The following is a 13,387-nucleotide window of genomic DNA, read 5'->3' as shown; positions in this document are numbered from 1 at the left end:
CCCCCCCCCGTTTTATTCTCATGTTCTGGATCTGAGTGGGTTAGGGAAGAAATGAACATCTGCTCCCTATTTGTTTGTCCTTCAAGTTTTGTTTGTTTGGGTTGTTTTCCCTTTATCTGTTGTGTCCTGTCTGTTACCACCTTCTTCAGAGTTGTGCATGGTTGGTAAATCTGTTCAGGGGAGTTGCGAGATAGGTCAGTTCTTTGGGTGAGGAAATTGAATTAATGGGCTTCAGGATGCTCTCGTGAATGACTGCAGGTGTGTCTTCTGGGTAATAAATCACAGTTATTCCTATGTACTACAATAGTTTTTGTAAACAAAGGTACCAGACAATTGTCATTTGAAACGTTTCTATTTCAGAGCCTTGAACTGCTGCTCTTCTTGAATGTATACTGTATAAAGGGTTTTTCATGTATCTTTTTGATTGTTGCCTGCCCTTGCAAGCCCTGATTGCAGAGCAGTATAAAAGCAACAGACCTGTTCCACGTGACAAAGGACTCCGCATTAACGTGGAGCAGGGAGAAGGACTTGCAGAGCTGACTAGAGAGGTTTATTTCTGTTCCTCTACACCCAGAACTAAGGAGTGTGGCTTCTGGTGGCCGGGACTTGTGAGAGTTGTAATTAGCTTGTAAAATATATAAAACGTGCACCTGACTTGTATTGCTGCTATTAACTGTGTGGAAGAGTTCCTAAGACACGTTACACAGTTACATGTACAAAGTTATTCTCAGATCCTATGTTTGTATACAGTGTGACAGCATGGGGTTCTTGTATTCATCAGCATGTTAATTGTGCTATACTTAATGTCAGAGTAGAATAGTTAATTCAGCAGAGGCTTTTTTTCTGATTTTAAAAACAAACAAACAAGCGACTTCCTGGACCACAGAGGGTCTTAAATTAAGACTCATCATTACCCCTGTCATGATGAGGTTTCCTTTATGTCACCTAATAGATATTGAAGGCTCTTTCCCCTCATCCTCCACTTTTTTGAGTCTAATTATAGTCAATACTTTACAACCCGCATCTACAAAAGTATTACTTTGGTAGCTGTATGTCTCCAGCACAGGCAAATCCAAACAGCTTTTGGGTTGAAGCAACTGGTCTGAAATGATTAACCAGCAAAATTGATTAATCCTAGACATAATTGCTTCATGCCTGTCTGTTTCCCATCACTTCCTTCTCCCCCCACCCCCCCCCCCCGTAGTTGTGTATATCTCATCCAAAGGCAGAAGGACACTTAGTCTTTTTCTTTCCTCATTTTACATATTTACACACAGGCTGCATGGGACATAAGCTAAAAAAGGAGAGTTGCATCTCCAGAGCGGTTGGTTTTTGGTTTGTTTTTTTTTTTTTCCTCTTTTTGAATGGCAGAGGTTTAAGAACGCTTTTGTAGGAGCTTGTGGATACAGACAGCCAGTCAACATCTCTTCAGGGCCTGGCATATTTTAAAAATAAATTTACCTGTTGCACTCAAACAGTATCCAACTCTCAGGTGTACAAGATGCTAGAAACTATGGAGAAACAGGGAAGAAAAAAGATGGTACAAATTCTGTATGTCTGTTCTCTTAGGGGAAGTGCATACAACACTGTTTTCTTGTAATGAGGAAAAGAGAGGTCAGTGGTGCTTTGAATGAGCTCTGATCCCAGCTGGGACATTCCCATAGCACTGCTTGGCATTGGTACAGCCGCACTTGTTCCCAGCCTCTGAAAGCTCACATGGCACCCATTTGGGTGTCAGTGTACCTGTGGCACAATTAATCCACAGCCTGGATCTTCCAGTTATAAAGATAACTTTTACAGTCATATATGGGTTCCATCTTGTATTTCTTCTTAGTGTAGAACTTACTCTTCTGTTTATATTTCTCTTGTGCTGAGATAAAAATATGCTTCATGCTTGACTCCATTTTATTCTTTTACTTATTACCCTGCAGGCTTCTGACTGGTGCTGGGCCTGTCACTTAGCTTCTTTGGGTCTTGTTTTTTCTAGTTGTAAACCAGGAATAATTCGACTTCCCTGTTTCATGAATGCCCATTGCTGGGAGTTAGGTACTCTGTCACAAAGGACTGTACTGGTGGCATAATATAGACAAGTGTTATCTTATTGCATTGGAAATTGCACTTGCATAAGTTAGTTTTTACTTATTTATAAAGTCACTTCCATCAACTTTATTTGCATTTAACACCCCCCCCACACACACACACTTAAATATGTTTGATTTAAATTTGAACCTATTAGAGCCCATTTTTTCCTTCAAGGAATATAGACTGACCTCACATATTGCTGCTTTGGAAATAGGTGAATGCTAAAGCTTTAAAATACCTGTAACACTTCAACAGAAATATACATCCTTTTTGAGGAGGAATTGTGAGTTTAGCCTGGGTTCCTGTGGAGATAAGGCTTAGGCAGTTTTTCTGTCTGCTTGTCTTCTTACTCCTTTCTGTGCTCCCTCTGTAACTTTTAAATCCAGTTTGGCAAACAGGTAGAGGTCTCGAGACAACAGCATTTTTACAGATGTCATGAAAAATAGTAGAGGAAAGAGAGGAGGAAACCTATTAGGACCAGGCTGCACTGATGTCAATCATTGTTAGGCACCAGGGAATCCCGATGGGTGAGAGATGTAATGAATGCCCACCTGCAGAAAAGGCTTCATTTAAAGCTTGTATCTCCTGAGTCAGGTACCTGCTGTCAGTCAGAAGACACGAATATGTAGGTAACCAGGCTGCCTTACTTATAGTACTTAAAAATGTGCTTAGTTTTAAATGACCTGAGCTATGGATGTTACTAGAGTAGACAGGTTTTCAACTGATTTGGAGGTGGGGTGGAATATATATATTCCCTTTACTAAAATCTTCATAGTTTGATTGTAGAAAAAACAGAAAAGTACTAATGGATACTAACTGACAAAAGTCATAATGTAGTGGATGTTATTCCAGGTTTTCTAGGCAAATTCAGTCTTTGTATGTTAAAGTAAAGCTTATAGGCATTTAGCTTTTGTCTGTATCTGAAGGTTAATTTGGATCGAGGTGGGCAGTGCACTTCTGATAACTATAGTACTTTACTGCGTGGGCTCTAGTTTGACTGTGTTATGTCTGTTTAACTTCATCTACTTTCAGCTTTTCTGGAGTAACTCCATGTGTTGATGAGTCTGGAGTTATTTAGTGCTGTCTTCTCAGTAATGGAAATACGTTATGTCAGAAAAATGGAAATTAGGCAGGTGATATTTAATTCTTTAGTGACATCTTGCTAGTGATACCTTCAGGGTAATTTCTAGATGTTGCAATTCATTAATATGGGTGGCAAAGTAGCTAGTACGTAACTGTGTTCTGTGTGCTGACATGGATTTTTTTTTTTGTCCTTTTTTTCTTTCAGGACTCCACTGTTGTGACTCCAATTATTCTCAGAACAGATCCACAGGGATTTTTCTTTTACTGGACAGATCAAAATAAGGTAAGAGAAAAGCTTCTTGTCCCAGAATGGTTCTTTCTGCTTTCTGTGGTGTGACGGGCAGGAATCAGGAGGCTTTGCATGCCAGTTCTGGCACAGCAGACAAGCATTACATCAGCGTATGTTCCTCTGCTCTTCTGGGAAGCAAATACAACAGGCCTGTGGCTCATGCCTGGTGCGCAGAATGTGGAGAGATGGATGGAAGACTTCGTAATTTTCAGCCATGTTAATGATCTGATGGCCAGCAATGTGTGTAATTGTCCTGATTTACAGGCAAGGATCCATTTGCGATGCTGTGGTGGTTCATAGCTGGCTTGTGGTTTCTCTGTCTTGCCTTCTGTACACTGAGGATTTGGGCTGTGGTGGGCGGCAGACCCAGAATTCCCAGAGGCCAGAGCTCCCTTTGAATTCTTCCTCCTGAACTGCCGTGTGCTCCCTGGCCATGCCTGGTGAGCCACGTCACTGAGTTCTTACTAATCTCCTAGCTGGACACACACTTTCTTTTAAAAACATTCCAGGATGCTTAGATAGCTATTATGGCTGGGGAGCTGTTGGGAAAGCTCATGGCCTGATTCATCATTGTGTTACTCCAGTTTCACATCTGTGTCACCCCTTGAAATCAGCCCTGTCATGTTTCCAGCTGTTGGAGACTGTGGAGCTGCACCAGGGTGACAGAGTATCAGTACCCTGAGCAGTTTCTTTCATATACCATATCAAACATATAATAGGAAATCATTGTTGCAATTGTTATGGCAAAATACTGTATCAAAACTAGGAACTGAATGAATTCCCCCTTTTTTTTTTTTTTTTTTTTTTTTTTTTACAGATGAATTTTCAAGTACTTATGAAATAAGTGCTTGTACCGGTTCCCTGTTGAAAATGGTGTTAGAACTTGGTAGTGCTTGAGCTTTGGCTTTGTGTTGGAGTATATGCCAAAATGACTAAATACATACTTGTAGTATTCTGGCTGTGAAAACCTGGTTTACCAGTTGTGTAGCTGTTTTTCAGGAGTTCCTGTTGATTTTATGTTTAGATACCAGTGCAAAAATTGCTTGAGGAGGTAGCAACCATTAAAAGTGCAGACTGAACAGGCAACTTGCTATTATGTTAGATCATGTTTATCTTCCTATGTTTGCTTTTTAGAGGAGATGGAGCACAGTTTTGAGTCAGTGTATTTGGAAGTTGTATCATGGAGTTATAATAAAAATCTTGTCTTTGCTTGTGCTTGTACAAGGTTGTGGTGCGTAATAGCAAGTTCATCTGTTGACAGTCCAGAGTTGTTAAATTACTGCCCAAAGAAGCAAAGTGAATGCCCTCAGAATTTGAAGGCTATGTCTGATTTATGCCAGACCAGTACCTATGCCAGAACTCAGTGCAGTCTTCTGTTTTGTTCCTTCCCTTGCATAAACCAATTGTATAAGCTGAAAAATAACAGTGAACTTTGTAATAATAAATGGAAACCCAGAGTTGATTGGAGAGTTTATTTCGCTTTTAGTATATTTGGCACTAAGACCTCCTTCAGTTTCCTACTGTTGTCTGTAAAAACAATGTCTTGAAGCAATTCTGCGAAGAATAGCTATTTATAGAATTGTTGTTCTTGTATTCATGAAAAAAATGTATTTATAATGCTCAGAGCATTTTTTAAAAGGTTGGGTATTTGTACAAGAAACGTAAGTGTCAGTTTGATTTTTAAACTTGCAAATCAAGCCTCTGTAAAGGGCAACAAGAGGGATTTTTTTCTGGTTAATAATTCATGACAACTAGGTGAAGCTTGTTTCTAAACCCCATCCTAGCAGTGTCTATTTAAAGAAAGTAAATATATTTCTATTGGGGTGCAAGAACCAGGAAGGAAATGCCACTTTCTGCTTTTGCAGAGAATGGTTGGGTTTATGTTTATTGTGAAATTACAAATATATTGAAAAAGGAGGTTATATAGGAAATTATCTTCATTTCCTTCTCTTGGTGTAAAGTCATCCTGTGATGACAGTGGAACTACATGAAGAAATAATACCAGGACAATACAATCCCTATGTGATCGCTTTCTCTTTTTTCCCCCTAGTTATTATTTCTTAAGCAATTGCTTTTGTCCTAACCAGGGCCTGTTTTTTTTCTGCATATGGAAGGATAGGCCTTGCTAAACAAAGTGGTGAACTGAAGCCTGCCTGCTAGCATCCTTGGTCAGATGCATTTTACTGGGAGCTGACCAGAAACAGGTGTGGAGATGAGGAATGAGTAGCAGTCATCTTTCTAGCATTTGACTGTCCTGTTACCAGACACTGTGCAAAGCAGTAAATTACTGCCTGGATAATGGTATGGCTTTTAAATTAGGAATCTGGCTCCTTTGGTTGCTGTTGCCTTATCAGTGAAGTTACACAAAAATTATGTGAGTCACTGGGGGGGGAACCAAAAGAAACACTCCCTTGTGCTGAATTTTTATTTAGCTTAGGGAACTGGTGTTTGTAGCTTTTGTGGCTTTAACTTGTTGGCTGATTGAGCTGCTTCTTGCATTGTTTTCCTGTTACCTTCCTTTGCTGTTTCTTCTCTGTTGCAGAGAAAGGAAAATAATATGTACATGTACAATGTAGTGCCTGCTGTCTAGCAGTGTATCTGGACAGTCTTTCGGATTGTTCTTTGTGCAGTCAGAGCTCAACGTTCCTGGTGAAGATACATGTTCGGTGCAGCCCTCTATCAGTGTCACTGATCCCATCCTGTAGTTCTCCATGAATCAGCAATCCCTCCAGGGTTTGCAGCCCAGTCAGTGAGTCTGGATAATGCTGGAGTCGAACAGGTGATGGGTCAAAAAGGCTGCCTATAAAGTCATTCTTACCAAGAAGTTATATATGTCTGACCGGTGTAGACTCTTAACTTGCTGTCCCCTGTAGCTTTCTGACAAGTAAGTTAGTAGCAAATTTCATAGTTTGCTTGCAGGAGCCATATGCTCTGAATAAATCATCCTGCGTCTGTAGTTTCAGTCTCATGAAGATCCATGCCACTTGCATTACACCACACATGAAAGACTGTAAGGATGGCCATTCTTGTGGTATGAGATACCAGTGGCAGCCAGGCCTAGCGGAGCCATCTTCTCATCATTTACTTCTAAGAGCAGGAACAGAACTTGGAAAGAAGGCAAACTGAAGAGGGAGAGAGCCCCCAGAAGCCTGCTTTGCAGCAGAATGGCCATCTGACAACTTACAGGCAAGGCAAACAGTAAACTAATTGCTCAAGATTCCTTCAATGCAAAATAAGTATCCATGTGCCTTGCTTGTTTCTTCATGACTGTGTGTGATTTGACCATTTAATTATGTTTGGGCTGGCTCTGATGTGTCCTGCCCAGTACCCAGGACCAGCACAACTGCTTTTGGATGTTAAAAAAAGCCGTATTAAAAAGTGGGTGATGAGACTTCTCTGTTTGAATGACTATCAGCAGAGTAAAGAGTAGCCAAGGATGAAAATGCATATAGGTTCTTCTGACCACGTGCCATTCCTCTTTGAATTTTATGTGCTCGGTTCACTGCCCATCCTAGTATGGTAATAGCTGCAATGAAGGTCTGTTAAGCAAGTTCATTTAAGCTCTGATCTTACAATTTGGTAATAATAATGTGGTATCCTGCAGTTTGACACACTGTGTATTTGCATATTTAAGTATATTTCACTGTCATGAGTAAAGATAATCCTCCAAAATAGTCATACGTAGCATTTTGCTATTTCCTGATAACAACGAGGAAATCTAAAACCTTTTGTTTTGAACACATGACAAGACAGCTTTCTGATGTTAATTATATTTTTCAGTACAAAATTCTTTTGTTGGTGAAGGTTCTGGAATATTTGCTTCATCTGTCTGCAGAGTGCTGGCTGATTTCATATTATTACTTGAATGATTCTCAACATGGGTTTTAAAAAAGAAAAATTAATTAATGTGACAAGCTAGCGTCTGTTACATATCTTATTGTTTCTGTAATATTCCTTAACTATAGCAAAACCAAGCAATATTCATTGCATTGTCATATTTTTATGACCTGACTAAAACATATCCCAGTTCCTGCTACTTTTTTAAAAATGGAATGCCATTTCTTCTATTTTTTCTTATTCTGGTCATAAGCATTGAAAAAAGATAAATTAAAACTCGACCAGGTGAAGAGAAAGTCTACTAGAGTAAAAAGGAGTGATAATAAAAAGCATTTCTTGGGAGATGAGAAGAGGCTGGAGGTGTTTGGTTTAGCCTAGCTAGCAAAGCCAAGCCAGAGAGAGACTGTGATTTCTGTCTATGCCTAAAGATATCAACAGAAGCATAGGCAGAGTAGGAGAAGAAATATGTATTGTCAGACAGTTTGTGCGTTATAGTTCTTGCACCCTTTAGCTGGAAGTTATGTTACACAAGCAAATGGATGTTAGGAGAATACACTTAACCATTGACTCAGTGCAGTTTTGACACTGCCTAAGAAAAGCAGTAAAGGAAGAAAGCAACTAATTGTTTTTATGGTAGAGCCATTTAGGTTTTTAAAAGTCTGAGGATGGTATAATATGCTGTCCTCTTCATCTCACTAGCATGTGCTGATTTATTCCTCTTTATTTTTAAAGCTAGGTAACTACACTGACGTGGCAGCTTGCTGAAAACACAGCAGATGCAGACCCAGACTCATCCAATGCACCATGAAAAGATAGCAGCTAACAGTCCGTGTCATGAAACTAAATATAAGCGTCCGGTCCCAGGGAGTCAACAGCGATTTCTGAAGCCTTCTGCAGAAACGCTGTTGTAAACAGATGATGATCCCATTTGTCCAAAGGAAGTTTGTGTTGAGAAACTACTGCAAGTGCTGAGGTGATACTTACTCCATAGGAGGGGATATATGGCTGAAGCTTCCCTCCTCTGCTGGTTGCAATTAGAGCAGTAGCACAGCCCAATCAAATGGTTCAGCAAGGAGTCCCCGCTTCAGTGGCTAGCTTGCACAATTCATACCTCAAGCCTTTAAGCGTATTTGGGAGAAGGTGGGGTGATGAGACCACAGCAGTACAGAAGTACCTACAGACAGCTATTTCTTCCAGCTCTGGCTTGCTCGGACTGACAGGCTGAGGATATCTAGAGGCAGAGACACTCAGTCTGTACAGCTTTTTAGTAATGATAGTTTTGCAGTTTTCAAGGCAAGGAGCGGGGGTAGTTTCTCCTCTTACAGGGATAGGCCTGTTTTTAGCGTGAACATTGCTGACAGAACTGGTGCTAATATGCTGTAGCTCAGCCACAGAATATGAGCTTGCTACAAGAGCCTGTAGCAATAATACTGTACCTGGAGCTGGAGCTTTCTCATTTCATGAGACTCCATGAAGTGTTTCCTTGTGATAAAAGAGGAGAGGATTTTTCTGACCTGGAAGGTCCTTTCCCCTTTTGTGTCCGGAGGTGATCATGAGTTTCCTTGGGCCTGAAAACCCAACACAAACTGCAGAGTGAATGTGTCAAGTGGAGCCTGAAGGCTGTTGGTGCAATTCTGTAGGACTAGGCTTGGCTTCAGCATGTTTGTAAATTCTGTGGCAATCCCATTGCCCTCATCCAAATGAAAGATGATGTGGCATTTTTCCAGCTGCTGGGGATTTTGGCTGTGTTATTTAAGAGAGTTCTTTTGTGTCTGTTTTGAATCAGGGCTTTGAAACAATTGGGTCAATATTTGTTCTGCCCTGTGGGTCAAAGATATTTTCATTACGTCTGTATAGGTTTTACAGTACATTGGACAAGCACACAATAAAGGCTGAAGTTAATATATCAATATTTAAAATATACCTAATAATTTAATGAGAAGAATGTAATATTTAATAGTACTAGGTTTAAAAATACCTGCTCCAAACCCCAACTGTTTGGCTTAATTTCTTCAAGAGCAAGGTTACTCAGTGATGCATCTCACTGCTGAAAACATCCAAGAAGTGCATCATTAAACATGTATTCATGCTTCTCTTTCTGAGATGGAAAAGGGGGGGGGCAGAGCTAAATAACTAGACCCTTTGAAGAACTGAGATTGTAAATATCATTAATTGAATGAGAGAAGACGGTGCATGTCTCTCTGCATAAGGGATTATTTTAACATGTACAATGAAAAACTCACTCTTCCTCATTCTTTTAGTATCTCTAGCATTTCAGCAGTCAACCTCTCTTATTGTTAATTCTGTTTGATAATGAATATTGAATACGTGGGCCTCTATTACACAGTTTGTCATACAAATGGATTTGCCTTTGCTTTAGCTGCAAAACACAGGAGTTGGAATGACTTGGATCCATGTACCACACTGGCATTCTACCAGGCACTGAACAATTTTTATGTATATTTAGGTCTTTATGTAGTGGGTTTTTTTTATTTATCAGTAGCAAATTCTGTATTAAATGACTTGTGTTCTCAGTGCTCTAGTACTTGTGGTGCTTCTTCATGCACTTCTGTAAAAACATTACGTATAATCTACATAACGCACATTGTCTAGTGTCAAACTGGCATGAATGGAAATGATACCAAAGCTAGGAAAGTTTCTTATCAGAAAGACCCTTTTGATATCGGATTATAATCCTTTCATACTGAAGTGGAAGTTAAATTCATTGCATGAAAGGCATTGCTCAAGACTTGGTCCATGTGGCACTATTCCTTTATCCATTTACTGCATGTGTGAACTAAGCGCAAAGCTACAGGTGGATTGCCTCTGATTTTTGAGGGCAAGGGTCACTCACTATATTTCAGTTGGAAATTCAAGGAGAGGGGGGGTTTCAGGCTCTTGAAGGTGGAGGAGTTCCTGTGGAGGTGATGCTAGTCTTTTGGCACAATTAGATGGAGTTGGGTTGGTATCTGTTTTTCAAAGCAAGTCAGTCATGTGCTGGAAGAGGTGACACAGAATAGTTTTCACTGGAAATCTGGATGAGGACTTCCCTGGGACAAGGAGTTGTTGTGACGTCAGGTTTTGCCTCTCAGTGACTCTGGAAATTGTGACTGAACCTGAAAGCAGCTAGTAAAATAATAGTGGTGGCACAGTAAAAAATCATAAAGGTGAGTTCTTCCTCCAGTGAAGACACAGTTATGCGATATACAGCATAAAAGTCAACTTGTTAAAAGTAGAGAAACTAACTAATCTGTAACAGGAGTTTTCAGCTTGAGGGTCCTGACACTAGCTTGGAGGAGCTGAGGGTAAAAAACATTCAAAGGTGAGCTTCTACCTCTGATACCAGCCCAAGCAGTAATCGTGGAAAGTTCACCTGCGTGCATTTGCTTTCTCTTTAATACAGAAATAACTCCTAATGTATATCTCTAAAGGCAGTACCTAGGAATTCAGAAATAATAAAAAACAGTACATGAGCTAACACCCATACTGATGGAAACTGTGTTGCCAGTGCCTTTTTCAGTGAAGAACACTGCCTCCTTGCTGGGTTATACTACAGAGATTGTTGTATTTTGATGTGAGGAAAATTTCTAGCTCAACAGTTAACGCAGTAGGGGAGTCAGCCTAGCAACAGTTCACGGTCACCTGGAAGATGCAGCTTGTATTTTTTCACAACTACTTAAAAATCGTCATGTGAGTGGAATAAAAGAAGACGGGGAAAGTGGTAGGGGATTGCAACAGATTGTGAAACTGGGAGGATATATTTCATGGAGGTCAACTTCCCATCAGACTGCTGATTTCATTTTTAAAAGGAAATCTCTCAGCTTTCAAAACATGGAAATTGTTCAAGGCCCATTAGGGAAATGGTACTACATCAAACACAGAAGATCTCTAATAAGCATTTCCCAATCTCCCTTATTGTTGTGAGGGAGGCAGGAACAGAAAATGAGTTTTGGGTTTAATCCACAACATAGGTCCAGTTTCTGAAATGAGGAAGCCAAAGAATTTCAAAAAGGGAGGGTGACTCTGCAGTCAGCCAAATTTAGGTACTACTGAATTCTCAGGTACTGAGAACAGTTCTAACGTATTTTGTGGTATGCAGGAATATTATCCTCGCTGTCTAATTCAAAGTGGGTTGTGACTTTCCTATAAAGATGAGATTGTAGGTTGTCTTTGTTTGGATGGGCTGAGACTTGGTAAGCTTTGGCTGTAGCTAGCCGTAAATGTTACCAAAAAATGGGAAACTTAGTTTTTGTGCAAGAGACCTTTATGATCTGGCTGCTGGAAACTGTTTTATTGCTACAATTTTCAGCTTAAATAGTGACGAAAACTTCTGGCCAAGTCGACTAGCATACACTAAAGTGACTTTAGTGAGTCTCCGTCAAGCTTTCAAATGCTATGTGACGTAAATAAGAATTTTCTTACAATTTGTCTCTCATCAGGTCATAATATCATTTAATGCAGCAGTAGATATTTGGCCTTAACTAATAGCAATGTATGCTTTTAGGAGACAGCTGGGAGTCAGAACACCTGGGTACTTGCCTCTTCCTGGTCATAATTTGCCATAGTTCAGCAATGCTGCTCTACCTCCCTGTGCCTGTTTCCCCTTCTACCCTGACTTTGTCTATTCAGTAAGCCCTCTGTGAGTAGGGATGCAGCAGGGACAGCCTGTTACAGCCTAATTAGCACCTGGCACAGCATGGTTCCAACCTACTGCAGTATGTGTGCTTTGGTATTGGAGATGTTAATGTCTTCTAGCTGAGAAGGGCTTGTGGTAAACGGAGACAATGGTGTGTAATAAGCTAGCCTTTAGTCTCTTTTCTCCTCCTTAATTAAAAATGTCTCGTGTTCATGCCTGCAGCTTGTACATAGACTTGGTTGAATATGTAGCATCAGCTTTGCTGACTGACCTATTATTAGCACAGTTCAAATATTGGCTTCTAGGACATCAGCTTTCCTGATTGTTGGGAGGATAACTGATCTCTTGGCGTGCCTGTCAGATTGCCTTCTCTGCCGTAGCTCTGCCAGTTCAGATACTTCTCGCTAATGCTTCATATTCTGGCTGGTTCCCCTTCCCACTATGCTTTCAATTTTGTGTTGTTTTTTTAAAAAAACTCTTTAAGAGATAGTGCACTGAAAATTATGATCTTTAAATAGCACATATTCTGTCCTCATACATGTGATCTTCCGTTGTGACTGTATGTACTCCACTAGTAATCGGTGTTATGTGATAAATGTATTTGGAAATTTGGGGTCACCCCCCCTCCTTTTTTTTTTTTTTTTTTTTAAGGAATTTGAAAAAAGTTTTTGAAATACAAGTGACTGGTAATAAATGTCAGTTTTGCACTAATACTTGCCTTACTTGCTTTAAGGCTTTTTCCCATTAAAAATGTGGACTTGACTCTGCTTTCCTCTCCTGCCTTTTGCTTACTCCTACAGTCTTGGTATTTTACAGCAGCTCTGCATGCTTGCATCTGGCATCACACAGCAGAAATGATAAAGCCCTTGGCCTGTAGGGACAGCGATAACAATGTAGTCCATTGTACAACACTGCCTTCCTTTTTGATTTGGGGTTAGTGTGTAAGGACAGAAGACACTCTGCAGGATCCTTTCCTAGAGAATCATCTTTCAGTCCCATCTTCTTTGCTTTAACAGCAACTTTTATATATCCCAGTACTGGGAAGACACACAAACAACCTCACGCTACAAATCATAGGAGTTTCAGGTTCACTGTGTGGCTGTTATTTTTGCGTGGTTCTAACTATACAGGTGCTGTTTACATTGCCAGTCTCCTCCAAATATTCTGCTGGATTAGAAGGTCTGTAAAATCTGCAGGCAGCCTCTGCCAGTGGTGTGTGTATTCTCTTGTCTGCAGCCTAGCTTTCTGTTTTTTGATGTTTTGTGCTGCTGTATCTTCTCCACAGGCAGTGGTCCTAAAGTTCTGAACTAGCTCTGGAGGATGTCAGACCCCCAAAAGAGGGGAGACTGTGTCTGAGGAGGCTGTGCCTTTCCCTGGCTGTGTTTTGTGTACGTGTGCACATGCATGTGCTATCAGTAGGCAAACCTCCTTTTTTGCCTTTTCAGAGTTAGGGCTCTTCA

The 13,387-nt window shown here is 40.3% G+C and overlaps 1 protein-coding gene across 1 annotated transcript in view; it reads left to right on the top strand.

Moving 5' to 3' along the window:
• The window catches only part of PLCB1 (phospholipase C, beta 1 (phosphoinositide-specific)), a 409,303-nt gene that overhangs the window by 9,122 nt on the left and 386,794 nt on the right, over positions 1 to 13,387 (top strand). Inside the window, exon 2 of the mRNA XM_010575057.1 lies at positions 3,371 to 3,448. Within this exon, the coding sequence (XP_010573359.1) occupies positions 3,371 to 3,448 (78 nt within the window). The remainder of the gene's footprint in view (positions 1 to 3,370; positions 3,449 to 13,387) is intronic.

Source organism: Haliaeetus leucocephalus, unplaced genomic scaffold (assembly GCF_000737465.1).
Source record: "Haliaeetus leucocephalus isolate CR32 unplaced genomic scaffold, Haliaeetus_leucocephalus-4.0 Scaffold450, whole genome shotgun sequence".
Lineage (NCBI taxonomy): Eukaryota > Metazoa > Chordata > Aves > Accipitriformes > Accipitridae > Haliaeetus > Haliaeetus leucocephalus.
Note: the sequence above shows the minus strand (reverse complement) of the source record. Positions and strands in the feature narration are given on the sequence as shown.